The following is a 25,497-nucleotide window of genomic DNA, read 5'->3' on the forward strand; positions in this document are numbered from 1 at the left end:
TCTAGGGGGAAAAAAAACGTGTTAAATTAAATTCTTTAGCATGATGACGTTGGTGGTTTTCCCATGGCAACCAATGAGTCCCTAGCAACCAGGAAGCAACAAACATGGCGACGACGACTGGAGGGGAAAAATCACTTTGGGAACAAGTGTGTGAAGGTATGATGGTAATTGTCTTGTTTTGTTCAGCCATCGGAGAAACTCCAGCCTTGGGATGTGTTGGTGTTTCAGTAGAGGTCGAAGCGGAGCAGCCGTCTCCTCCCGGAGCTGTGTGGACCGACAGCAGCTCAGTTAGCTCAGCATCTCACTTCTCCCAGGACAGCAGCTTTACAGCCCAGGTCAGGCCTCCTGTACCTGTCAGATTATTGTGAATACTCAGCCATTTGACTATCCCTATGCTTGATTCAGGCACCTGTGGATGATGAGGCTCTCAGAGATTTCGACCCTCTGCTCTGCCATTTTTCACATCACCAGCCCCCATCAACACCAGAAGCTATATCTCCTCCCCAGCTCACTGAACGTATGTTCAAATCACTTCTAATCTAGGTTGCTATTCATCCAGACCCATTTACATCCATAAATATTGTCCTTATTCGTGTTTATTTGTTTTTGTCAGACCCTGTCACATGCTATTTGGAGAAGAGAGTGTTTCCAGTGTTGTTTTCTGGACTGGAGGCTTTGCTGAGAGAGGCACAGAAACACAAATGCTTTCAGGTCAGAAAGCTGCTGATTCTTGTCCCCAGCAATCTTCTCCACTGCTTTACCCAGCCGGGCTGGAGGTGATTCCCAGAAGGGACCAGGTCACTTGTCCATTACAGGACAAAGACCAAGACAATCGCACACACTGTCATTCACACAAATGGAAAATGTTTTAAGAAAACTGAGAAAACCCAGTTAAGCACAGAGAGAACATGCAAACTTCCCTGAAGAAAGGCCCCAAAGCTCCAGTTTGCTGTGCATTATACCATATTTATTTTATTTCACTACACCATGTGATACACTGAAGCACGCTGCAATCCTCGTCTCAATGTATCACATGTGGTGAAAACCAGCTGCTATGAATGCCAACAAATATGTTTACCAGAGGTGGCAAATGACACTGTTTCCTTTTATATACTAGTTTTTTTGAGCAGTTGTTTTTGTTCTAGATTTGAATACAAATGTTTGTGCTTTCTGAATCTTATATTGAAAAATGTGATCAAGAGATGAGGTATCTTTTTTGGTTTTTATTCAGGAAGAACTTGAGATTATTATTATTATTATCATCATTATTATTATTATTGTTGTTGTTGTTGTTGTTGTTGTTGTTGTTGTTGTTGTTGTTGTTGTTGATTACAGTCTGTATTTTTCCTTTAAGAGAAAAACAACAGCATTTTTCCCATTAGACTTTCTGACTGAGTGGCTGTACAAGTAAGAACTCGCAGCCACGTTTCTATGTTCTATCTACAAATATTATATTCTATGCATTTCGTGGAACAAAATTGCGACTAACGTTTTTGTGCCTGATTCAGTCATAACCCCTGCCGGAGTGGACAGGACCGGGTCAACTTTTACAACATCCCTTTTGTCCAAGACTGGCTCAGTGTGCAGTGAGTGTCTAAAAATGTTATGAGGTTCCGCGCTAGGATCTACTTCTTGTCAGCCACAAAGACAACAAGTCCCTATGACGTCAGTGTATGGACTTGACAAACACATGCAGGCACGGGGTTTTGGTCCATATACAGTGTATAGAGCATGACAGTTCACAAACATTCAGAATCTTTTTAATTTATTTTTTAGAAAAGTTCACAAACAGGTCCTGTCTTCTGTCACTTATTTTACATCTCCATTTCCTTCCTGTAGCCCCAGGCTTCCACTCCCACTCTCACTGCTGCTGAGTGATGATCGGGCTGCTCTGCTCGTCCAAGCTTTCTGGAGGGGATACAAGGTACTGTGGATATGACAAGCGCAGTGTTGTCTACAGGCTGCCTGTCAAGCCAAGTATAATCCAAACATTTTACGTGCAAGGTCATTGCACGGCTCTGAAACTACTAAAGCTACCAAAAGCAGGAGAAATTTAAGAAAATTACAAAGTCGAGGATTGTCAGGTGTCACAATAAACTGGGCTTAGCTCTGGATGTGTTGCACATTCCCGGCTTAACTTCACATATTTAGCCATGCCTTTCTGCCAAGCATTTCAAAGTTATCTCAGAAGTTACCATGTGGAATAATAAGAACATTCAGGAAGAAAGCAGGAAGGCATTGCATGAACAGCGGGCCTACTCGGATACAATTGGCCCCTCACTGCAAGTGCATCAGCCCACAGTGCAATTTTGTTGTATAATCCCATCCCGCTGAAAAGCCTGTCTTCGACAGGGGCCGGTTTCATTCAGCAGCAGTTTGATTATGTCATCAATGATGCCAGGCTTTAATTCCTTCCTGTGTGGGCGTCGTGGTCTGAAGAGCTCTGTACTGCGATATAAATAGACATATGCAGACATCACCAGAGGCGAACATCAGCAAATTCTCCATACAAATAAATAAAACATCCAGCAATGTGGGGAGACGCATCTGTCAAGAGAGAATCTGGTTTTCTGTGCGAGAAGCAGGAGAGGAGATACCAGCTGTTATGTCAACTAGAATGAACTGAAGAGGTGTTTACACATGTGGGTATGGACTTGAAGTTGTAGCTTGTTGCGTATTAAAGGATGCATTGGGCGTTCAGTGTTTGAGCGCCACGCTTGTTACCCAGCAGGGGGCGACATCACCTCTTGAATAGAAAATCAAATTGACCCCTGCTCACATGTGGCGGCAGCAACGAGCCAGATGCTCACCTCTCCTCACCCTGTTTGCCCTGGACTCTGAAGATTCACCCAAGGCTTCGGCCAGACTCCTGAAGGGAACCAGAGGACTGACATGCAACCTGGAAGAGATGGAGAGTCGGTGAAGAGAGAGTGTGTGGATAGATTAACATTTTGAAATGCATAGAAGAAGACAGGGAAATTATCTTGTATGTGAGGAAAATGCAGCTTTGCCCCATTTGCATTGGGTGATAATAAGCAAAGATAAAAATGCAGAGAATCCGAGAAGCAGCCCAGCCTCGGTTCAAAGTAAAAAAAAAAAAAAAACCCGGAGAGAATCATGACTTATTTAGGATGCACGAGGTGGAGATATTTTGGGTTGCGAAGTCCTGACAGCCACTGAAGTGTTCACTGCTGTTATCTTGCAGTGAGGGAAAAACTAAACTAAACAAAACAGCATAATGGCCATGTGTTTGCAAATCGTGTAAGATAATCACCCATTGTTTCCCTTAATGGATGCAGTTTTCCATCACTCCACATTTATTACCCATCTCACATTTCATGTAAACAACAACAAAGTATTAGTCACTGAAATCTGTTTTTTGAGGGGAATTATTATATTTTTTTTATTATTATATAAGAACATTTCTACAGGTTTTAAGCGATTTCGATGTCAAATGTAAAATCAATATACACCTTTCTCTTTACCCCCCCCACACCCACCCACCCCACCCCCCCAAACACGCACCCTCTCTTCCCCCGACTCTTATACGCTGGGCTGTTATATAACCTGCCTGACGCAGCCCTGACTGCAGTGGATCTCTGTGTGTGTGTTTGTGCAAGTGTGTGCTTTCTGCTAAGACAGACAGACAGACTGACTGTAGGCCGGGACGCAGAGACGTCGAGTATTTTTGTAGACCGGAGGAGTTTTTATATCTCCATTATTAATCTCCTTCATCAAAACATTGCGGGCTGAAGAAGAGCAGTGGTGGAGGAACACACACACACACACACACGCACACACACACACACACACACACACACACACACACACACACACACACACACACACACACACACACACACACACACACACACACACACACACACACACACACACACACACACACACACACACACGCACACGCACACGCACACACACCTCTATGACCCAGACAATGCGACTGTCTCATGTCTCACTCACATATAAATATAAAGAGCTGCTCAGTCGGAATATATTACATAATCCCCTTTGCACTATGCGCCTTAACCCAACTCTAATCCATTCATCCACACCCGCTACTGTAACGCACACACAGACACACGCACACGCACACGCACACACTCCACCCATCACTAAGTCTCCTCAAGATTGTTTAAGTCCGGGGAGCTGTGTTAGAGTTGTGCGGACGGTGTGTAATAAATTCTCATTAGGATGTCAATATTAAAAGGTTGTGGTCAGTTCAACAGGGAGGCTTTCATCTCCATTTGTAGCTCTATTAGGGTCACCCTCTGCGGCTGGCCTTGTCCAAGACAAACCTCACCCACCATAATGGTTTGCACCTTGCTGTACCTCATTCACAGCCACGATCAGTCAGCAAATGTTTGGTAAACGTTTTGGGAAATACACTGCATGAAAAGACAGCGATGATAAGCCTGACACCCCTCACGTGTTTCTCGGTTAAACACAAATCCATAACTAGGAGTTTAAAACTTTACTGCTCAGCTAAAAGACTGAAAGCAGAAGGAAAAAGTTGCCCCCTTCCCGTGGGAGCAGTCAGACTGCCGGGGGAGATTCCTGCTTTCTCACAGCCAAGAAAAAATCCACCATGTGACCCCCGATAAGATGGTGAATAGCTGTTTTTGTCCAAGATAAATAGTGACAGTTTAATTGCGTTTTAAGATTTGGATTTAGTACATTTCAAGAAAGTATTACTGCTTTTTCTCAATATTTCAGCCCTTCTGCCAACATACTATATGAAAAAATGCCCAGAGTAGAAAGATTCAGAGTTCCTGACAGTGTGAGGAAACGTCACAGCTTCCTCATTTTATTGGGACTGTGGTTTAAAATGATAGGTTTTATAAGTAGTTTTCCCATATATTGTCCTCAACTCAAAATGTCAGCCTTTTTAGAGTTGCTTGCATGTTGTAGAAAAGGGCACTTCGACGAGCAGGCGTAGGCATTGTAACTGGGGCACTGTGAGTGCTATTCCTCTTGACATAAATTAATAGAAGTGGTGGTAAGGAATCACATACTTACACACACGCACACACACACACACACACACACACACACACACACACACACACACACACACACACACACACACACACACACACACACACGCACACAGGCACAGGAACACTACATTCACATGTAGAGAGCCGTATAGTCGACAGCAGAAGTAGGTCTGTGATTCCAGTTCAGTGATCCGAGGGCAGCGACGGATAAATGGCTTGAATTGAGGGTCAGGGACGTGCGGTGACGTCCATGTTGGAAATATGTCACGAGCACTCAGGACACGTCTGCTCAGTCCACACTTCTTCTTTGTACAGTGCGGATGCAAGTTGGACCAAAATTAGAAACACAGTTAATTAATTTATTTGATCAAAGAGCTTATTAGATTGTGCTTCCCGATAAATATTTGGGCAGCGGGGTGGTTGCTGTGCCGTCACTTTGCCTGAGGATACCAAGGCATGAATATAACTATGGGGGGGCTGGGTGGTTAGGCCTGGAATGTCAACAAAAAAGGTGATGGATCGTGATTTTTATCTGTTTCTTCACTTTCAATCGCTTCTCTCAGGGTGCTTCTGTTTTGTAGATTTGTGTACCACTGAGAAGTTGCTAAAAAAAACAACCTCTCTCGATCTGTGCTTTAATGGACTGTGAAAGATAGCGCAGTGTGACGTTGGGTCTTTATGCAACATTTCAGTGCTGCTGGTAATTTCACTACAGTTAGTTCCTCTAAAAATAATCCATTGTGCTGTTGCAGAGCGCATGAACGTAGGAGAAGCTCAATCCAATAGGCCCTCTACACACAGAAATTAAAAGCTGCTTGAGATGCGGAGGCCTGACACAGCGAGTGTCTCCAGGTGGCTGTGTGTAATTTGGGGGTGTGTGGTGTGTGAAAGTGCTCTGTGAGCTGTTGGAGGCGTAAGCTTTGGAGGATATCAATACATCCTGCTCCTCGTCCTCGTCATATCAGCTGTGATCACATATCACAGCTGATATGACCCTCGTCTTTTTCGTAATGTGCGATTTTCAGCGTGAGAATATTTACTATTAGTTGGATGATTGTGTTCCACGGGATGCAAATACGTGGTTGTAGCTTCACAGTGTAATGTTTTGAATTATTCTAATCTCTGCCGCCATCGAACGCGCAGCATGAGAGAACTGAGTCACATGCACATTAAACCAAAATCTGCAGTGTGAGCAGTGGCGTGGATGATTATAGCAACAAGATCCTCAGGCTCACTAAAGCACTCGGACCTGCAAGAGTAGATGCAAAAGCACATTTGGTGAACCAAGGTAAACTGTGTGCCTGCGAGCCATTTGGACATACATACTGAGGGCAGGGCTGTTTTCACGCACAGGGTCAAAACAATACCTCACCCCTGCTAATCAGCTGCGCTGATGCAGCCGGACAGGCTTCAGAACACACTCAGCTCTTTGTCTCCGTCTGTCACACGCACAGACTGTTAAGCATCTTGTTGCCGCTTCTCAAGACCCGGGTTTGATTTTGTTACTGCATGTGTGACACAGTATTAAAGGCTGCCTCCCTGGCTTTGTGGCTATCGGACGCCTTCATCATTCATGAGATGTTGACAGCGGCACAAAAATCTAAGATTCATGGGGGACACCGGAGAAAAGTGACAGAGTAGAAATGGCACTCAGACACAAATGGAGCACACAAGCGATGGTGAGGGAAACACAACAGACCCCCCACCCCCCCCCCCCCCCCCCCCCCACACACACACACACACACACACACACACACACACACACACACACACACACACACACACACACACACACACACACACCAATCCATTCTGACCCTCAACCCTAATTTCCATTTCTATGGTTTGCTCCCAGGATCAAGAGGGCCTGTTGTGGCACACACACACACACACACACACACACACACACACACACACACACACACACACACACACACACACACACACACACACACACACACACACACACACACACACACACACACACACACACACACACACACACAGTGAATTAACTATAGGAGCTCACTACCCATTCCTAAACCCATCATCAGGCTTATATAACAGACCTACTTTCATACCCACTAATAGCAACTGTATTGTTGCCACAGCCAAGCATTTTGGAGAAAGTTGGAGTTTCCTGAAAACAAAGCTGGAGAAAAGAGAGACGGGTGAGTACTAAAGGACAGCGATGATGGAGAGTCAGTCAAAAGCATCAGTGTGAGAGATGGAATCTGAGTAGAGATGCATCAGGGAACCGTGCGAGAGGAAAGTAGAGAACCTCCTACAGATCAGGGAGGAAAGCGAGGGTGGGAAGAAAAGGAAGGAGACGGAGGCATAGTTTGTGCAGTAGAACCAGGAGGAGGAGATAAAGAAGACAGAATGGAGATTTCACCAAAGCAGAAAACCTATTTAGTAATCTCTAAGGAAACCACGCAGCCCACACAAAAACACACAACAACGGCAGAGGTTTCCTCTGATAACAAAGGCAGGATTCATGACAACCACAGCCTGGACAGAGTGAGGAATTAAATAAAGGTTAATGACAATTATCCTGCATGAGTTGCAGCTTAACCTGCATGTGAACATACGATCACAACTGGTTATTTTGTCTCTGCATAAAGGTTTTTTTTATTATCTTATTGAATTTTATATTTAAGATTTTATTAATAGCTGCTTATGATGTGATGTGCTAAATCATGCAAATGCACATACAGAACAAGCTTTTAGAATACATTCATATCAATTAAAATTCAAAGTGAAATAACAAGGAGCTTCATTAACAAAGCACAGAGAATTTCTAGATGATAATGAACAGAAATGTGGAACTCAAAGTGAGTTTGAATACCAGCTGGACCTTTTCTGTGTGGAGTGTGCATATTTTGCCCCATATGTGCTCCAGTTTCTTCATTGGTGACCCTAAAATTGCTCCTAGTTGTGAATGTGAGTGTATGGTTGTCCGTCTCTCTGTGTTTGTATTCGGATGCACCGGAGACCTGTCCAAGGTGGCACCCTGCCCTCGCCCGTAGTTAGCTGGGACTCCAGCTGCGGCCTGAACAGGATATAAGCAGTATAGAAGATGGATAAGTGGTTAACCCTTTCGCCCAACAAGATACAGTTTTGTTTCAGGCACTCCAACTGTGATACATCAATCATATTTCATATTAATCATATTTTATGTATGATTTTACTTGGATAGTTAAATGGCAAATGCATTTGCGAGTTTATTGTTGTTTGAAATGGACAGAAATGGAGAAGTTGCCATTAAAAGCACCATCACACACTTTAAATGTGCCACTTTGAACAACACCAGAGGTGTCCTGGTGGCGACAACTCACAGCTTAATTAAGCTATTGATAATCTTTGTTTGTGGGATTTCATGTATGTGCTGTCTTTGCACGTGTGTTCTGGCTGATACAGATCCGGTCCCGTCCAGACGTGCAGGAGCTTCGCCGGTGGCAAAAGAAAATGAGAGAAAACAGTGACATTGCCAAAACTGTGGAGAAGTTCTGGGCGCGCCAGGAGAGACGAGGTGAGTTCGGATAAACAATCACATGGCAGCGCTGAATGCAAGGCCTCAGGCTTGCTGGCAGCATTATGGTATTGAATTATTTTATGCAATATCAGAGGCAGTGGGGGGGGGGGGTCTTGCATGAACAATTCAACTAATATACAATGTTCCCACTTATGCAGAGACTCCAACCAATGCAGTACGATTCACAGAGACTAAAACTGTGTCAATTTCAGGACAGATAAGTGTCACACATGTAAACTGTTACAAATATACAGTATTCATCCCAGCAGGGCTTTGATGTTGAAATTGAAAGCTGGAGATTGTGGGAGTCATCACACACGCACACCCTCAGACACCCTCAGACACAGACACAGAATGAGGCCAGAGAAAGCGAAAAAGAAAGAGACAAGCAGAAGAAAAGGAAAGAGAATGTCTGCAGGGCTCGGGGTGTTTGTGGGGCAGCGATGGCAGTGGATGGGGGCTGGGAACACGAGAAGAGAGAGAAACTGCAAAGAGTGGCAGAGATGAAGACTGGGAGATGTGTAGAATGGTGTGTGTGTGTGTGTGTGTGTGTGTGTGTGTGTGTGTGTGTGTGTGTGTGTGTGTGTGTGTGTGTGTGTGTGTGTGTGTGTGTGTGTGTGTGTGTGTGTGTGTGTGTGTGTGTGTGTGTGTGTGTGTGTGCGTGCGCGCGCGTGAACACATGAAGGACGCCGCGCAGCAGCTGAGAATGCAGACCAGTGTCCAATGTGACCGACTGACATTAGAGCTCAGGGATAGTGACTAAACTTTGTCCTTCGAAATAAACACGGCAACCCGCAATCCTTTTCGTGGCTCCAGTAGCTTCCAAGTTGACCAGCAAAAAACAGGTCAATGAAATTGGTGAAAAAACGTTTTTGTTTTCATGTAAAGCAGAAAGAATAACATGTCACGATGAAATTAAAATATGTTGGTTTAATGTATTAGATCTATAAATTCCAATGTTCATCATTAGTGTGTGATGATTACCTTTTGTGAACCTATGTGACATGTTGTTTTTACATGCCATAACTACTTATACCAACCAGCATGATATAGGACATAATATTTAACTTTTGTAAGCACATTTACCTAAGCATATTACCAACACTGTAATTATTGACACATTAACTTTAGGTGTCAGAAGTATCAGTATTTTAGTATTGATAATAATATCTGATGTGACAAAGAGTCTGATCCTAATCTCACACACTGACAAGAAATCAATGCCATAAATCCATGTGTTAGCAAGAGATACATAGAATAGAATAGAATAGAATAGAATAGAATAGAATAGAATAGAATAGAATAGAAACACAATTTCAATTCCAGATGGAAATTCTTGAAATTCATCTTCACCTGTAAGGAAACCAAAATAATCCAAAGTACAATCACATTGAATAGGGACTGTCTCAGTATGCTGTCTGGAGATGAAATGGTTAAACTTTTTTCATTCTATAATTGAAAAAGTGAAGTAAAAAACTTTGTGACATATTTTTCAGGATAATTTTTCTTTTTAAATTTCTCGGTTGAATGAGGGCCATATGGGAGCAGTCTGACTGACTGCTCTTTGATTCAAGGATTTAATAAAAAAAAAAAAAAAAAAAAAAGTTAAAGTGGCTCTCTAAATGTCGTTATAATAAAACAAAAACAACAAAAAAAAGTTCTGCTTTTATGTTAATCAAGATAAACATTGCTGTTCAGTCACTGAAGTGCGGCCGGGCCGTGGGGGGTGGCATCACGACAAACACACTGCATGACACACCAGAGCCCCGATAGCATCTCTGTTTTCGTTGCGCCGAAACAATGAGCGACACCATCGTGAACGCAGGTTGTTTCCACACTGACACATTCCACAAAACAAAGGCACACGCTGCAGCTGAGGTGGGCATGGGGGTGGGGGGGGGGGGGGGGGGGGGGGGGGGGGGGGGGGGGTGGGGGGGGCAGTCGGACCGTCCTGCTACGCCTGCCTCTGCTGACCCCACATTCTGGCGGGGGGCCTGGGGACATATGTGTGTGTGTGTGTGTGTGTGTGTGTGTGTGTGTGTGTGTGTGTGTGTGTGTGTGTGTGTGTGTGTGTGTGTGTGTGTGTGTGTTTGAGAGTGTGATGTCCTAAATGATTTTAAAACATTCTCTAACCTCTTCAACACAATGGAAGGAGGGGAAGTCAAAATGGCGCAGAGGTTTCTGAATGTTGCTGTTTTAGGACCAGTTTTGGTGATTGTGGATTATATCTCAAGACTTGCCAGATACTTTGAATTATAACCGTCCTCATCCTCCCACACTCCCGCAACATTTAGACGAGCCCCCTCCACCCTCACTGTATGTGCTCTCTTCACGCCGATCCTGCAACAGCTGCACTCATCTCGGCCCAGCGTGCAATCCCTCTTCTGCCTCCTCGCAGTCCGACATCAGAATGAGTCGGCGGCGATGGAGAGAAAAACAATGAGGCAAAGAGCAAATAGCAGACGCAAAGGTCAAAAGGTGGCAGCTCACTGGACAGGTGCGGTTCTCAACAGTTCATGAATCAACCTGCGACTGTCCTTGACTGCAGCCCGGCATGATGGATGGTTACCGTCAGAGTAACCTCTTTGGAAACAGAGGAATCATTTAGCTGCTGTTGTCAGTTCAGCTAGAAATAGAGTAGTTATATAATTATGCTAAAAACAGAAAGAAAGTGCATTCTCTATTTTTGATATTTTCATGTATTATAGATATATCTTACGGGATGTTTGTAATTACAACCTTTTTAACAGTAAAGGTCAGAGTATTTCAGAGTGGGAGGTTTTATAGATTGTAATAAAGTAGGAAACTTAATACAATGAAGAAAAAAAGGTCCTGTGAGTGTTCATGGTGGCTGTCCTGAAATGAGACAACGCAAGGTTCACTACCATGTTAAAAACAAAAAAGAAATGCATGTGGCTGGTTTTGTGGCATAAAGATCAATATGTAGCCATCTATTCATAACAATCCATATGGTCTCAGCCTTTGGTTTGAACTGCAGGTAACAAAAGACGACTGCAGTAGTGTTGCAGCTATCGCAGTGAGAACAGCAACTGCCTGAGTCATGGGTTGTTCTGGCAGGTTCGCAGTTTTTTTTCTATCAATCAAAATATTAAGCTAAAGGGATAGGTGTATATTTTGTGGAGGAACTCAATCATTCTTTGTATTTTGTCGCTTACTATTAGTTGGATGATTGTGTTCCACGGGATGCAAAGTTTGTGCTGCAAGACAGAAGTCGTGCAAATAGAGTTCTATGTGTGCATATTTACTGCTCTCTTAAACAATCTACAACATAAAAAAAAAAAAAAAAAAGTATATATATATTTTTTAAAGCACTGTGTATCAAATGGAGGAGCGTGTTTCCTCCAAGTCCCCATATTTGGGCAGCTCCACTCCTCTTCTCAATCTGACTATGTGTTGAAGTGTTTTTGGGGCAAGACACCAAACCTCCAGTCGCTCTCAACGTAAGCGCCGTGTACGAGAGCCATCAAGTAATTGTGTGAATGGGCGAATGTGAACGAACTGCGAGAAGTCACTCATCAGTTTGAATCCTATTGATGCTCTCAATTGTTTTAGATTCCAAAGAATTAATGTTATTTTTGAGGTGCCGCTGCATTACGATTCTCTTGAGCACAATATGGGCTGACGGTTCTTCCAATCTCCTTGTTTTGTCTCCAGTGGGCACGGTTATGACCGAGCATCCAGGGAGCCCCCAGCCGGAGAACCTGTCTATCCAGGTGGTTTCCCCAACCCCACAGAGCACCGTCGTCCACACGCCCACCAGCCGGATGACCCCAGAGGCCTTTGACCGGCTGTCGCCCAGCCGCTACTACAGTGGGGAGACGGGCTCTACGACGTTGATAAGCTTCCTGTCTGTGTCCGAGCCCATCAGCAAATCTGCCACGTTGCCGTCTCCACTTGGAGCTAATAACCTCGGTTTGACTGGTGATGTTTTTAAGTGAAATCATTACCTCCGTACAGAATTTTTTCCTGGTATTAAAAGCCTGTTACAGTTTGTTAGGTTGACATCAAACTGGCCAAAGTGATCAGTCAAACGAGCCATTAAAGACGCCTGTTACCAATCGGATACGGCCAAGCCAAGATTTATGGTCTGAGGTCCATGTCTAATTAGTATATTGCATTCATTGCCTTTTTGATGGATCACTTCCCTCCAAGAAATGAACACCATATAGCACGGTTCACAGATTACACTGTCACGAGCGAACCCTCTTGTAACAGACCGAATAAACTCCCGAGACCTTCGGCTGGAAGGTATTTCCTCGATCTGTCTTTGCCTTTTTCCTGAGCAGTTCATTTCACTCCAGAGGTCGCACCGTTTCCATTCAGGGCCGCGATTGAGGTCAGGGTCAAAGGTGACTTGGATGTTGAGCAGCAGCACTTCTATCCTCTTTATCAAGAAATGAAGCCACCCTGTGAAGAAAACAAAGACAAAGTGAGCATTCGAAAACGTCCTCCAGAAAGCGAAAAAGTCCATTTTCAGTGTTTTCCCGGAATCAAGCAATGTTATGTTGCGCTATTATTTACCTCACATTCCCAATGAATTATTTCATTTTACAGACTAAATATTAATAAGTTAAGCAAGTAGAATATCATCCATCAGCATGATGAAGAGAATGTTATAAGGCTGCATAGTGTCTTTGCCCACTATGATGACTTTATATTATTTGTGAAACTCCACAGCAGATGCATAATATTTGCATTTTTTTGACAGAGTTCTGTTCCTTTTTTCGTGATGACTTCACATGTTTAGAGATCTTACATTTTCCCTACTGACTCCAGCACCCAGGGCTATCTGTTTTTTTGCAGCTGGTGGGGATCAAACATAATCTTAAATGTCACGTGTCAGCCATGCAAACTTGCAAATGTGGCGTTCAAAAAAATTTTTAAGACTGCCTCTGCAGGTCCTCTGTCCATCCTCATACCAAAATGAAATACTGCCGAGCGTATAGCAGCCATCTTCCCACTGTGTGCCAATTAAACTGAGTGAATAAAGTGCACTCTTGGCATATTTCCATCTCTACAGCCACCGAAAATACCTGAGAAGATGGTGCTGGTTTCCTGCTTCGTCTCGGCCGTCTCATGATGGACGACTTTCTTGACCACCGCGGTCACTGGAGCAGGCTGCCTCACAGTGAGGCCACGAGGAGCATTATGTATCTTCCCTCTGCAGGTATGTGGATGCCCGGGAGACAGCTGCCACTGCGCGAGGCGATAGAGCGGCCCATTTCATTCTGGGGACATCTGATAGTGCAGCACAGCTCCACAGAGTCTGGCGGCACTGGGCCCGACTGAAACAGGATCACACAGCAGCAGAAGGGAGGGAAGACTCGGCTGTCAGAGCAGAGACAGATAACAACTGGTTCCTCGCTGGGGCTGGAGGTCGATGTGTGGATTGCGACTGGATACAAACATATTTTAACAGTGCAACATATTTAAGGAAGAGGATGTTGAGGTATGGAGGTTAGAGAAAAAAAGCTTCTAACGTGAAATGTGGCGGTTTGAAAAGTCGACAGGCCAATGCTGTGGCTCCCTGAGCAAGACCTTTTACCCTTCATGGGGCAAATAATGTTAATTTTCCACATCAGAAAAGTTCTTCTTCTGCCTGCACTAACCACACAGCTGCACCTTGAATGATAGTAAATAAGCACTAAAATGTCCACATTTTGTTAAAACATTGTGACATTTTTGTTCTAAGTCAATACAGTGGAGATGTCAAAAGCTCACAACATAACAGACAGGATATTGTTGTAATATTTGGCACAAAACTACTTGAGGCACAATTTCACTGTTTATAAACTCATCTGAGCGTGTTTGGTAAACCACTATATTCGTAAAGATTATACATAAACTGTAACTGTATGCATTAAAAAATTAAGTATTCAGATGCTGTATTGTTATCAGATGTAGTGACACCCATGGAATGGCCCTATCAAACCTTATTCATCTGAAATGACCATGGTACTACAGGGAAAAGAAAACACACCCAATTAATGTTTAACTACAAACATGACACTTTTATTGAACTTTTTTTTCCTGAATCAGTTACAGAAACAAGATAATTAACCGTTGTTGTTGTTTTTTTATGTTCTTTTTCTAATCAGGGGAATCAAGTTTCTATACATAGGCATGCTGCGTCACTGCACAGTCATAGCTGTGAAAACCAATATTACCCCTTGTCAGCTGCCCCACAGGAACAGTCTGAAGGCAAGACGAATCGGGAGAGGACAGGCAAGGACACGTCAATCCCAGGGAGGATAGGTCTTCGAATCAACTTCCCATGGACGACAAACTTAACATACAAGTTTTGTGCAAATTTCACCACAGTCTATTTGATTTTAAACATAGAGACAATATCTGTCGGAAGATTCTCCTTTTTTCTTTTTTCTTTTTTTTACCCTTGAGTCTCCAACCAACAGAGGAAGGTTATATTAGGTCCACTGATGATGGCATTTTGTTCCTTTTTGGGGAATCATATAGTTTGGACCATTTCCCCTGACTTTAATCTCTTTGCTTCTCAAAAACCAGCTCTCTTTTGTGTTGAAGAAAGCACAGACATAGAGTGTGTCATCTGATATACACTGAAATTATGATTGCTGTCACATGACCCTTACATAAATAGTTAGTATTCAAAAGTACATCTGAGAAAGGTCTTATATGTAGAAATGGTGATAAGCATGCACAGATAGGTAGTCGACAAGTGCAAAATCTACGAAGTCACATCATGTTATTATTCTTTTTTTTTTATGTACTCCACGTTGAGTGAAAACATCACAACAATTGAAAGTTCCCCCCTCAGCTCTGACACTCAGGAGCTCAGTCCTGTCACTGCTGACCATCCAAAAACCCTGAGGACAGTTCTTCTTGCATGGATCTGAGGCCTGTAACCAGGATCGGCCCAAACAGAGCCTGGCGGAGGGGGACAAGCTGTCTTTGGGCATGAAGCTGGCCTGCAAGTACCAGTCCTATTTTAGAAAAGCCAGTGTGTAAGACATAAACATACAGCAGCAGTCAAAGGTTGACCCCACGTCTTTTCTTAGTTGAGGGTTGATGTAAGATCAAGGGTCACGAGACTGACTATAGGTGAGATTGAAGTTAGTTTATCCTGCCCTCCCTGCTTATTTTCTTAAGGTTATCCCTAAAGTATCACAGATAAAATCAGTATAAGTGTCACAATTATTCACAGCCATCGTTGATTTGCAGAAAATTTCGAAATAATCATGTGTTTGTATCCCCGTACCAGCAATGACTGGACCACTGTCTTGGCTGAGAATAGGAGGTACAACCAACAGAAATGGCAAGTCACATAATTTCCTTGAACATTAATCCAAAAACAAAAAAATTAAAGCATATCTAGTGTTGGCAAAACAATTTCAATATGCTAGATTAAAAAAATAGAAGCATAAAGTAACAACAAGCAAATATATGAACACAAAGCAAACCATTAAAAATAAAGAGAAAATAATTCGCAGTGGTCAGTTATCCAGTATGTCACTGGTCAAACTCCTACAGTTAGAAAAATAATAATAAGGGAATTAAAGTAAACGAGCAAGCAAAGCTTTACAGCACTACTATGTACACAGCTTCTCCAGTGAGAGAGAGAGAGAGCTGGTGTCAAGATGAAGGAACAGAGCGTGATACAGAGACTCCAATGAAACAAGAGTCCTTCTTGGCACGGGGACTTGAGCTATAGCTGACCACAGAGAGAGACAGCAGGAGCATGAAGATGAGAAGGAGCAGCAGGAGGAGGAGGAGGGAGGAAGCGACACTTTGCCAGATAAAGAAGACAACCACATAATGCAGAGCAACACAGCCGCGTCCACATCACGCACAAACACACACCAGTGAGCGTTTTCTCACAGAGATCGGAGGCTGGAGGAAGTCAAGAGATTTGACAATCGCGTAGACTTCCCCCACTATCTCTCTCCTTTTGCCCCCCTGATGTCCTCCGTCTCCTCCTACTATATTTGATCCTCCTCTTTCTACCTCACACTGTAAATCTGATCTTTCTAAGGCTCTAGGATATCTCCACTCACCAGCCACAGCTCTATAAATAGTCTGTCACTAACAGTTTGACAAATACATCTCCATCAGTGTGGTTTTTGTAGTTCTGTGCATCGCTGGAGACTCGTGTGGAGGAATATTTAGCACCAGAGAGCAACTTGGACTTTGATTTTCTTCTCTTTTTTGTTTTTTTTCTTTCCCAGCCAACACTTGTGAAATCACAACATTCACATACGCACACTAAAACACAGATGGAGGAACTCAGAATGAGAGACCATTTCATTTCCTCGCTCTGTTTCCTGCTGATACAAAGTGACAGTTTCTCTTGGTTGGTTCAAACCGCCAGTGGCCACTGGAGATGTGGGAGAGCACAGCGGTCTGACCTAGATTCATCAAGCAGCGCCTCCTCGCTGATGACTGACGCCCTCCTCGTCCAATCACAATCCACTCTGCTCCGTCCTATATCTAACAGCAGTTCATTAGCAGCTTATGAGCCGCCCTGTTCAGGTGCCCGGGCTGCTTTGTCTTGTGTTTGCGGTCACTGGGAGCCGCTGCTCCAGCCACAGTTTGGGCTTGGCAGACTGTGTTTGCAAAGTGTCCATGCAGGTGGTCGGATGACACAAGGTGAGAAGAGTTATGTGTTGTATTCACATACGGTGCGGGGAAATGCAGACCGGAGAGGGAGAGGGAGAGGGAGAGGGAGGAAAGAGGCTCGGGGTAACAGTCTGCGGAGGGATGTCTGCTGGAGCCGGAGAGCTGTAGGAAATGCACACACACACACACACACACTCTTTCCTCTCATATACTGCACATATACACCCACAGAGGCTGGATTGTTTTTAAGAGGGCGGTGCTCGAGCTGTACAGTTGCCCATGTGCTCTGTCTTCACCTACACTGTGGATGGAAGGATGGAGGACAGAGCCAAATGTTTCCACTTGAGTGCCAGCATTGTGAGGAGCAGCAGAAAAGACTTCCTGCCTGACACAACCAGAGACAGAGCAGGAGAAAGAAAAACAAGAAACAAGAAAGAGAATTCACAGTTTTTAAGGATGCCTACAGTGCTAAGGAGTCAGAGGAGCAAATCAGACCAAAAAACAGGAGTACTGCATCTTGATATTTTAGGATCTGACTGTTTTTTTGTTTGTTTGTTTTGCTACTTACTGGTCATGTTTCAAGTTAACTCTTCTTCAGAGATTTGTGTGCAAGAAAAGCTTCAGCTCTGTCCTCCATGCACCGCTGTCTCTCGGTCTCACTCACACTCATTCAATACATAATTGGCACACAAGTCAGTGTTTAAGTCTGTACACGGAGTGACAAGGCCCTGTAGGCATCTGTGCTGTAAGTCCAATCCAGCTGGACAGGTTCCATGTCCTGGACCCCTCCCTCCTCATCCTCTCCATCCTCTTCTCTTTATTTTCTGTCACACATCCTCAATCCAATCCTCAGCCTCACCACAACTGCCTCCCGGTGTAGGTGGGAGGGGCAGAGGGTACCTGTCGGTAGAAGATAGAAGATCGTAAGTGATAAACAGCCAGTCAGAATCATACATTGACACATACAGTAGCAGCACGCAGACTCCACTCACACCTGTGCACAAAACCCAGGGGTGGTGTGCTCTTTGGATTAAAATTAAAATTGTTCTCTAAAATCTAAAATCTTTCATGCCTTCATCCTTCGACGGCTTGAGGCAGACAAAACGTTTCCATAGTTATATGGATACAATACTACTACAATCGCTAATGTTTGACATTTGGGAACTTCATTTTCTATCGCGTTTCACATTTTTATTTTTGACAAATAATTAAATTACCAAAAGCAATAGTCATGTCTGCAAAGCAACTATAAAGCCTGAGGCTGCCACTAATTACTTGTAATTATTAAGCACTGATTTAATCTGTTAAAGTCACATGGCGAACTGCCTCTCTGTATCTACTTTCTGCTAAGCTAAACTATCTCTTGGCAGCAGCTACATATTTAGTTTCCAGTGTAGTGGGTGGTATTGATTTCTCATCTCTCTGCAAGATAGTGACTATGCCTATCTCTCGACTCTTTTGTTGGCTTAGTCTTACATCTTGAAACCATAATCCGACTTACTCTTGAATTCTTTCTTTTGGATATTTAAATATTTTTACATGATTTTTGTCTTTTGAATTGCTGTTGAAAATGGAGTTTCCTTCTGGTTATATTTTATGGCTTATGAGCGCGCCTCTCTTTGAGCATCTTTTAAGCATGTTATGAAAATAAATTGTGCTTGGCTTTCAGCCAGATGCAGAAAAACACTGTTGAGGCGAGGTAGCATTATATTATGCAAAGCTGCTTAAGGACGTGTCTGTGCTCCTTTTGTCGGCTAAATCAGCACACCCAACTGAAGGAGTAGTAACTCGACGTGATCTTTCAGTTAGTAGCGTGTTGCTTTAGGGTTTTAGTTGTTGTGCAGGTTAACTTGAAGCAGATAACACGGTGAACAGATAACACTCGCAGGTTAGTCACACACAGGAAGTTATCTCACAATCACCCAAACACAAATCAATGTTAGATGAGTGACCATTTGTGACAAACCCATTCGTGCACGTGCCCACAACAATACAATTGGCCCCAGCACGTGAGCATGCATGCACACACACACTCACACCTCACCTCTCCCTCATTCTTGTGCAATGGCTTATGGTCCAGTACGCACAAATGTGCATGCAGTCCTGTCGGCGTGGTTGAATGAGAGAGCGGCGAGTAAGCGGCATGTACCTGTGACTGGGAGGATGTACTCACCGCTCCCCCGTTCAGGATCATGGTCATCTCAGTGGGCTGATAGACGTTGCTGCGGAAAGGAGCGCTTGGCCTGGCACCAGTGTTACTGCTGTGCTGCCCGGCACCGCCACCGCTCCTCAAGCCTGGCGTGGAATAGACCGAGGCGAACAGATTACTCACTGTGACTCACAATGATCCCTGTCCCTCTTGAATAAAGAGACACTGCAACACAAAACTCCTTCCTTTACTTATTTCTTGCTTGGCATGCAAATATCTTCTGGTGTTCTATTACTCACTTTGGCCTACATTCACCCTACAGGCTATCTGCACAAATGATGCCTGTCTGGGCTAATTTACTGGATTTTACCATACCTGCAGTATTCTCATCGTTGTATCCATAGCCCTGGTTCTCCACAAACTGCCTGTGCGATAGAGGGATGTCTTCGTCGAAGCTCGTCTCTCTCATCCGCGTTGAATTTTGAGACGTGTCGAAGTAGTCTGGTGCGGTGGGTTGGGGTGGCGGTTTTAGGCAGATGTGGGATTCGGGAATAGCGTGGAAGATCAGCAGCAGCCAGCCCTGAGCCACCAAAGCTATCGCCAGCGCAGGGTCATTCCAGCCCGGAGACCTGCCAAGCCATGCATTGCCATACAGGTAGAAGCCCACCCAGGCCACCCACAGCAGCAGCGACATCAGGCAGGCCACAAGCAGCCAGATGGCATTGCAGCGCCACTGACGAGTCTTCCCACACAGGGCTAGGGAGGCAGCAGTCAGCGCGGCTAGTAGGAGGGCGAGCACATAGCTGCACGCGAGTGAGAAGTCTAGAGGCAGGTACTGACAGGCAGCTCTCCCCTCCCTCAACACAGTGAGAAGTAGCCACTCAGCAGCTATGATGCCCTGCACAGCACTCAAACCCAACGCCAGGCCTGTCAGGGCACAGCCCCCTGGGCTCCTCCGCTCCCGGCCGAGTCTGCGCAGACGGACACCCTGAACTAGCAAGCAGGAGAAGCAAACGGCGAAGAGAAGACCCCACAAGGCCCTGCGGAGCAGACAAAGTGACTCATCCTGCTCAATCAGGTAAGCAAAGCTCAGGCCGAACAAGCCAAGGATGCCGAGGAGCAGTAAAAGGATGGGTCCCACGCCGCTGCGCTTTTCAGCCTCGCTGATGTGCCGTAAACGACATAGTAGGACAAGAGCGAGTAAGATGGCAGCCAGCGCCCCACCGGCAGCGACAGATTCAACAGCCACTCCCCATATAGAGTCCAGATCACAGAGCAGGGTGTAGGGGCGCACCAGGCCCCAGCCGCAGCCTCTTGGGAGATTCGCCTGGGGGTCATCAATGTTTTGACTGCTGGCCCGATGAGCAACAGACAGCAGCATCAGAAGGAAAACCGCTTGGAAGGCCATGTCTGAGAAATCAACCGAAGAGGAGACAGAGAGGGGATGTTGGAGGCAACAAGGGGCAATGAGGGGGAATAGAGACAGTGAAAGAAAGGGAGACAAGGGGGGGAGAGGGAGAATACAGTGAGTCATCCTGGTCACAAACATTTGGAAAGCTATTGAGCTTCAGCAGTCAGCCAGTCCCATTGCAATCATCTCTCTGTGTGACAATGCAAACAATCAGCCACTGCTGTGTTTTACAAAGAAAACAAAGGACAGTAGTTCATGCAGTGTGAATGACTGACGCCTTTGAAAATACACTAAAACACATCCTGTGTTACCAATAAAGGCCTATAGCCCTATAACCTTTTGTAAACCTCTCAAGGTTTTATTACCTTGCAAACCGCTTCACATAGAAACGCTGATGTAAATGATAGCTATGAACTCAGATCTGCCGTCAGTTCTTTAGCGTGCTGAGCATCTCGATCCACAGCTCATTCTGCAGACCAGCCGCTGAAGCACAGGCAGGTAAGCTGCGGCATCATGCATATTTTTATGGGAAGAGTGTGTACAAGCCGTTTCACTCACTATCAGACATCTGAAGGAAATCTAGCAAGTTGTGAGACAACACATAATACACTGCACACAAATACACAGCGCCTCCAGCACAAGTACAAGCAGTCGTGTACTTTTGAAAGTGTCCCAGGGAAGAAAAAAAAAACAAAACAGCAGAAGTGTGGTGCAAAATCAATGCTGTCTGAGTCTACCTTTTTCTTTATTCATCTCAGCTGTCGCTGTGACACACAAACACACACACACAATAGAAAAATACACGTTTCGTTTCATTGAGGGCTTTGCAGGGATGATCAGTGCTGTCGTTTCTCCTGACAGGCTACGTGTTTTATGGGGGGGGGGGGGGGTTGATCTGTATTTAAAGGCCCCACAACAGCGCACAAACATGCGAACCGATCTTCCTGCCAGGTTTCTGTCACAAAGCTTTCAGAAATTCTTTCCAAGCTGACTCTCGCATTAGTGTGTTAAACAATCAGCTCCCACAATGCACCTTTCTGTCCCCGCCACTCTGGGACACTGGATTGTTTATTTCGGAGAACATTAGTCCTGCGAATAATTTCCAAAGTCTCACAGCATCCGCAAATAGACTGTATCACAATATTTACATGCCATGGAAAGGACACTGCATAGCCACAGCATTGTATTTTCCCTCCACAGCAGTAAGTTACATGGTCAGACAGTCGAGGAGAAACCAGGTTTACATAAAGCATCAGTCTGTTCAGCATGTAGCTTATTAAATCAGGCAGACTGCAACAGGGAGAAGTACCCGAGACAGTCTAATGCATGTTATTAAAACAGCATTGATAGATACGCATGGCAGATCAACAGCAAATAGACTAAACTAGGTTTTGTTTGGAGCGATGACAGCAAATTCTAAGGAAATGTATGAATGGGTTCACTTGATAGAGCATTGAAATGTTAACTTAGGAGAAGTCCTACTGCTTTATGGGGACTTGTAGCCACATTTTAGTTCAATGATTGGCTGCCCAGCGTCACAGTGGAGTAGTGGTTAGAACTATCACCTCATAATAGTAAATCTCCAGCTTGAGGGGACTTTCTTTCTATGCGTATGTTTTCTATTAACAGTCCGGTTTCCCTTTTGAGTTCAAAAACGTTCATTACAAGATAGGCGGCAACTCTAAAACTGATCGTATAGGTGTGTGTGTGTATGTGTGTGACTGTGTTTTTCTCAGTGTTATGTATCCAGTAAGTACCTGGCCTTTAACTGGAATTGGCACCATTGCCCATGCAATCCTGAAATGGATGGTATAAATGTACTCAGCTTTAGTTTTACCACCCCAACACAGCAATAGTACTTTGGACAATCTAACAGTAAAAAAAAAGTTTTCATGAGGTGGGATATAAAATCTCCTGATTGGTTTATTTGAGAGTTAATATTAAAGCCAGCAAGTGGCCAGAGACATGACTGTAAACTGATTTTATTTAAAGTGGTTTGATATGTATGAAGGCTTTATAATGAATGTAAAATATTAGAAGGTGATATGTCAGTGTTTCTTCATCTTTTATCCTCTTGTTTCTGAGCTGGGTTTAGTTTTTCATGAAACTGGAAGGTGGCTATAAAGAAAAAACTGTTAACGGAGCTCATGTCAGGTAATGTCCATAATGTGTATGTTTTTAAAAATGGCAACTTTTACTTTTGTATTCAAAGTCAAAGGTGTATTTTCATTCTAGCTCTCATGTAAACATATTTATGCAAAAGCCTTTGATTTCTCAGAGCTCATATCCAGTTTGAAAGTATTTTTTAAAGACAGCACTTGTTTACAACTGAAAATATGATAATTCATTTCTTGGAGTCTCCCAGAGGTTTTACCAGTGAAAAATGCATGTGGGCATATATGTTTTGTGCATATTCATTGGCTTAGAGCTCTTTCATGTAATCCTGAGAGACTCACACCCTCCAAAATTCTTCCTCACACCTCCTCATTACTAAAATTCCTCACTCCCTCGTTTCCTGCAGTTGTTTCCTGTTGTCTTCTGTCTTTGCTGCAGCAGCTCATAGCCGTTAGTGATCACTGGTCTACTTTAACATCAATTAGCGCTTACAGAGGGTTGAGTCGCCAAAGCTTCCTTACACATAGACACAAACACCTGACAATGATATGCTACACAAAAACACTCCTGATGAACTCGTGCATCCCCCATAATGCCGTCTTTCTTCCCCATGATGATAGCCATGGTTACGGCCCATCTCAAAATTACGAGAGTAAAACAAAAGGGAGAGGAGACAAAGAGTGAAGCACTCAGTCACTCATCCTCCACAAGCTGAGCAAGCTGCTCATCTCTGTGTGTTTTAAGTCTTTTTTTTTTTTTTTGCCACAGTCTTTGTCACGAAGCAGACACAAGTGCCGGCTCACAATCAGAGACTGGAGCTCATGTTCCGCACACTCGTGACTTTTCGACTCACTCACCCTCTCACCCAGTCCCTCACTCTTGCACAGATGGTTGCTCTGGCTGCTTTTTGAGTGCGACTTGGCAGACTGGTGAGCTGAAAGCTCAAGGAGGCACACGGAGGGTCTGCCAGGGGGTCGAGCACTCAATCACATGTATACACTCTGCCAGACATGCATGTGCATAGTCCCATATATATACTGAATATCACACACCTATAGCACATACTGTATGCTCACAAGTCCTCCTCTTTCCTCCATGCTCAAGTGAGCTGTATGAACAGAGAGAGAGAGAGAGAGAGAGAGAGAGAGAGAGAGAGCGAAAGCCTCTGGCCTTCTGCTTTGTGCAGTACAAGGATGCTGCCGCCGTCTCATCCTCCCCTCCCCTCTATCTTTCGAGACATGTCTCCCTCTCTGTCATTGCCACTCTATGCAGCCATTTCTGTCCTCCCCTCCATTTAAAACCCTCCGTTCTGCTGGATTTCAATGCCACCCCTACTCCAGAAGAGCCAGAGCGGTGTCAGCCCTCTGCTGACAATTGTACATGTGCTATAAAGCATCTTCCTCGCACACCTTCAATCCTCACATATTATCTTTTTCACTCTCGCCGCCTAATCCTAAACCCACCCCCCTTTTTGCCTTTCCATTTTGGCATCTTTTCCTTCCTCCCTTCCTTCCTTGTGCCCCTTCCTCCTCTCCCCCTCCCCACCTCTGTCCCTCCCATCCCCTCGCCTTTCTTCTTGCTGTGTATCTTATGTAACCAAGGGAAGGATCCAGGAGCTCTGCTGCATGGCTGCTGTTTCTCCGGCATCATGTTCCTCAGTGCCAAGCAGCCTTCTGGCACTCTCAAGTCCATCTTACTCGTTTTGTATGTTGCATGTAGCAGTGTTGCATGCATTTGTTGCTGCACGTTATGTTCTCTCCCTTCAACCACACATCAACACACACACACACACACACACACATTGGCACCATGCCCCATGTGTGTTGCCTCCATTTACATGCAAATGTAACATTCGTCCTGGTGGCATGTATTATGCATGCGTCTGTAAAGGCAACACATTCTGACACAGAGTTGAACGTGGAAAGTATGCAGCGTGCAGTCCTTCTAACGCTGCTGTTAACACACAACGGGAATACAAGCGTGAGAGTGCAAATGTGCAGCACTGCAGTCATTCAGATCCGCTCCAGGCTGGATACGCACGGATAGGGGGGAAAATGTAGCAAGCCGTCCTTACCAATTACAAGCTCCTATAATTATCAGACCCAGTACACAACCAGATGCTGTCTAATTACTGCGGCGATAATTGGGAATGTTATTGCATTTTGACGACTCGTTTTAGTTCTCATTTTTCTCCAACTGTTTCAACTATTTTGACAGTCATGGAGTGCGTGTGTATGAGAAGAGAGAGTGTATTGCAGGTATAGGGTCAGGATTGCAGGATCACGGACAACTCGGGTCAGAAACATCTTGATCCTGTTGACAAGTGAAGATAAAGAGGCTTCTGGCATCTGCTTTGCTGTTCTTTTAAAAAAAAAGTAAAGGAAAAAAAGTTGCAAGTGAAAAACTTAACGGGATGGTTATATAATAGCTGAAAATGTCAGATTCACTCAACTCTACCAGCTTCTGTTTCCAGTTTACTACTATTGACCAAAAATAGTTATGTGCAGTTGATGTAGGAATCATCCACCGTTTATTATCTGAAGTTTCCTTAAAGAATTAGTTTGTAGAAAAAAATCAATACACTAATAAGAGCGTGTTTGATGAATGCTCTCATAAGTTCATCTCGATTTATACATTTCTCAAGCAAACATATGTG

The 25,497-nt window shown here is 44.3% G+C and overlaps 2 protein-coding genes across 3 annotated transcripts in view; one reads left to right on the forward strand and one right to left on the reverse strand.

The window, feature by feature from the left end:
• On the forward strand, positions 1-15,558 carry iqck (IQ motif containing K; the record flags this gene model as incomplete). The annotated part of the gene is made up of 10 exons (XM_080511909.1): positions 1-156; positions 232-335; positions 406-517; positions 614-711; positions 1,355-1,407; positions 1,509-1,586; positions 1,840-1,924; positions 8,439-8,550; positions 12,229-12,486; positions 15,422-15,558. The coding sequence occupies exons 1-10, from the start codon at positions 105-107 to the stop codon at positions 15,556-15,558; spliced, it is 1,089 nt and encodes a 362-aa protein (XP_080368035.1). The 5' UTR covers positions 1-104.
• The window catches only part of gprc5ba (G protein-coupled receptor, class C, group 5, member Ba), a 14,882-nt gene continuing 3,970 nt past the window's right edge, over positions 14,586-25,497 (reverse strand). For both annotated transcript variants that reach the window (XM_080512002.1, XM_080512003.1), the window contains 3 exons: positions 19,691-20,725; positions 19,340-19,461; positions 14,586-18,066 (listed from right to left, as the gene is read on the reverse strand). In XM_080512002.1, the coding sequence (XP_080368128.1) occupies positions 18,022-18,066; positions 19,340-19,461; positions 19,691-20,723 (1,200 nt within the window). In that variant the 5' untranslated portion in view covers positions 20,724-20,725 and the 3' untranslated portion in view covers positions 14,586-18,021. The remainder of the gene's footprint in view (positions 18,067-19,339; positions 19,462-19,690; positions 20,726-25,497) is intronic.

This window comes from Blennius ocellaris (assembly GCF_963422515.1).
Source record: "Blennius ocellaris genome assembly, chromosome: 16".
NCBI lineage: Eukaryota > Metazoa > Chordata > Actinopteri > Blenniiformes > Blenniidae > Blennius > Blennius ocellaris.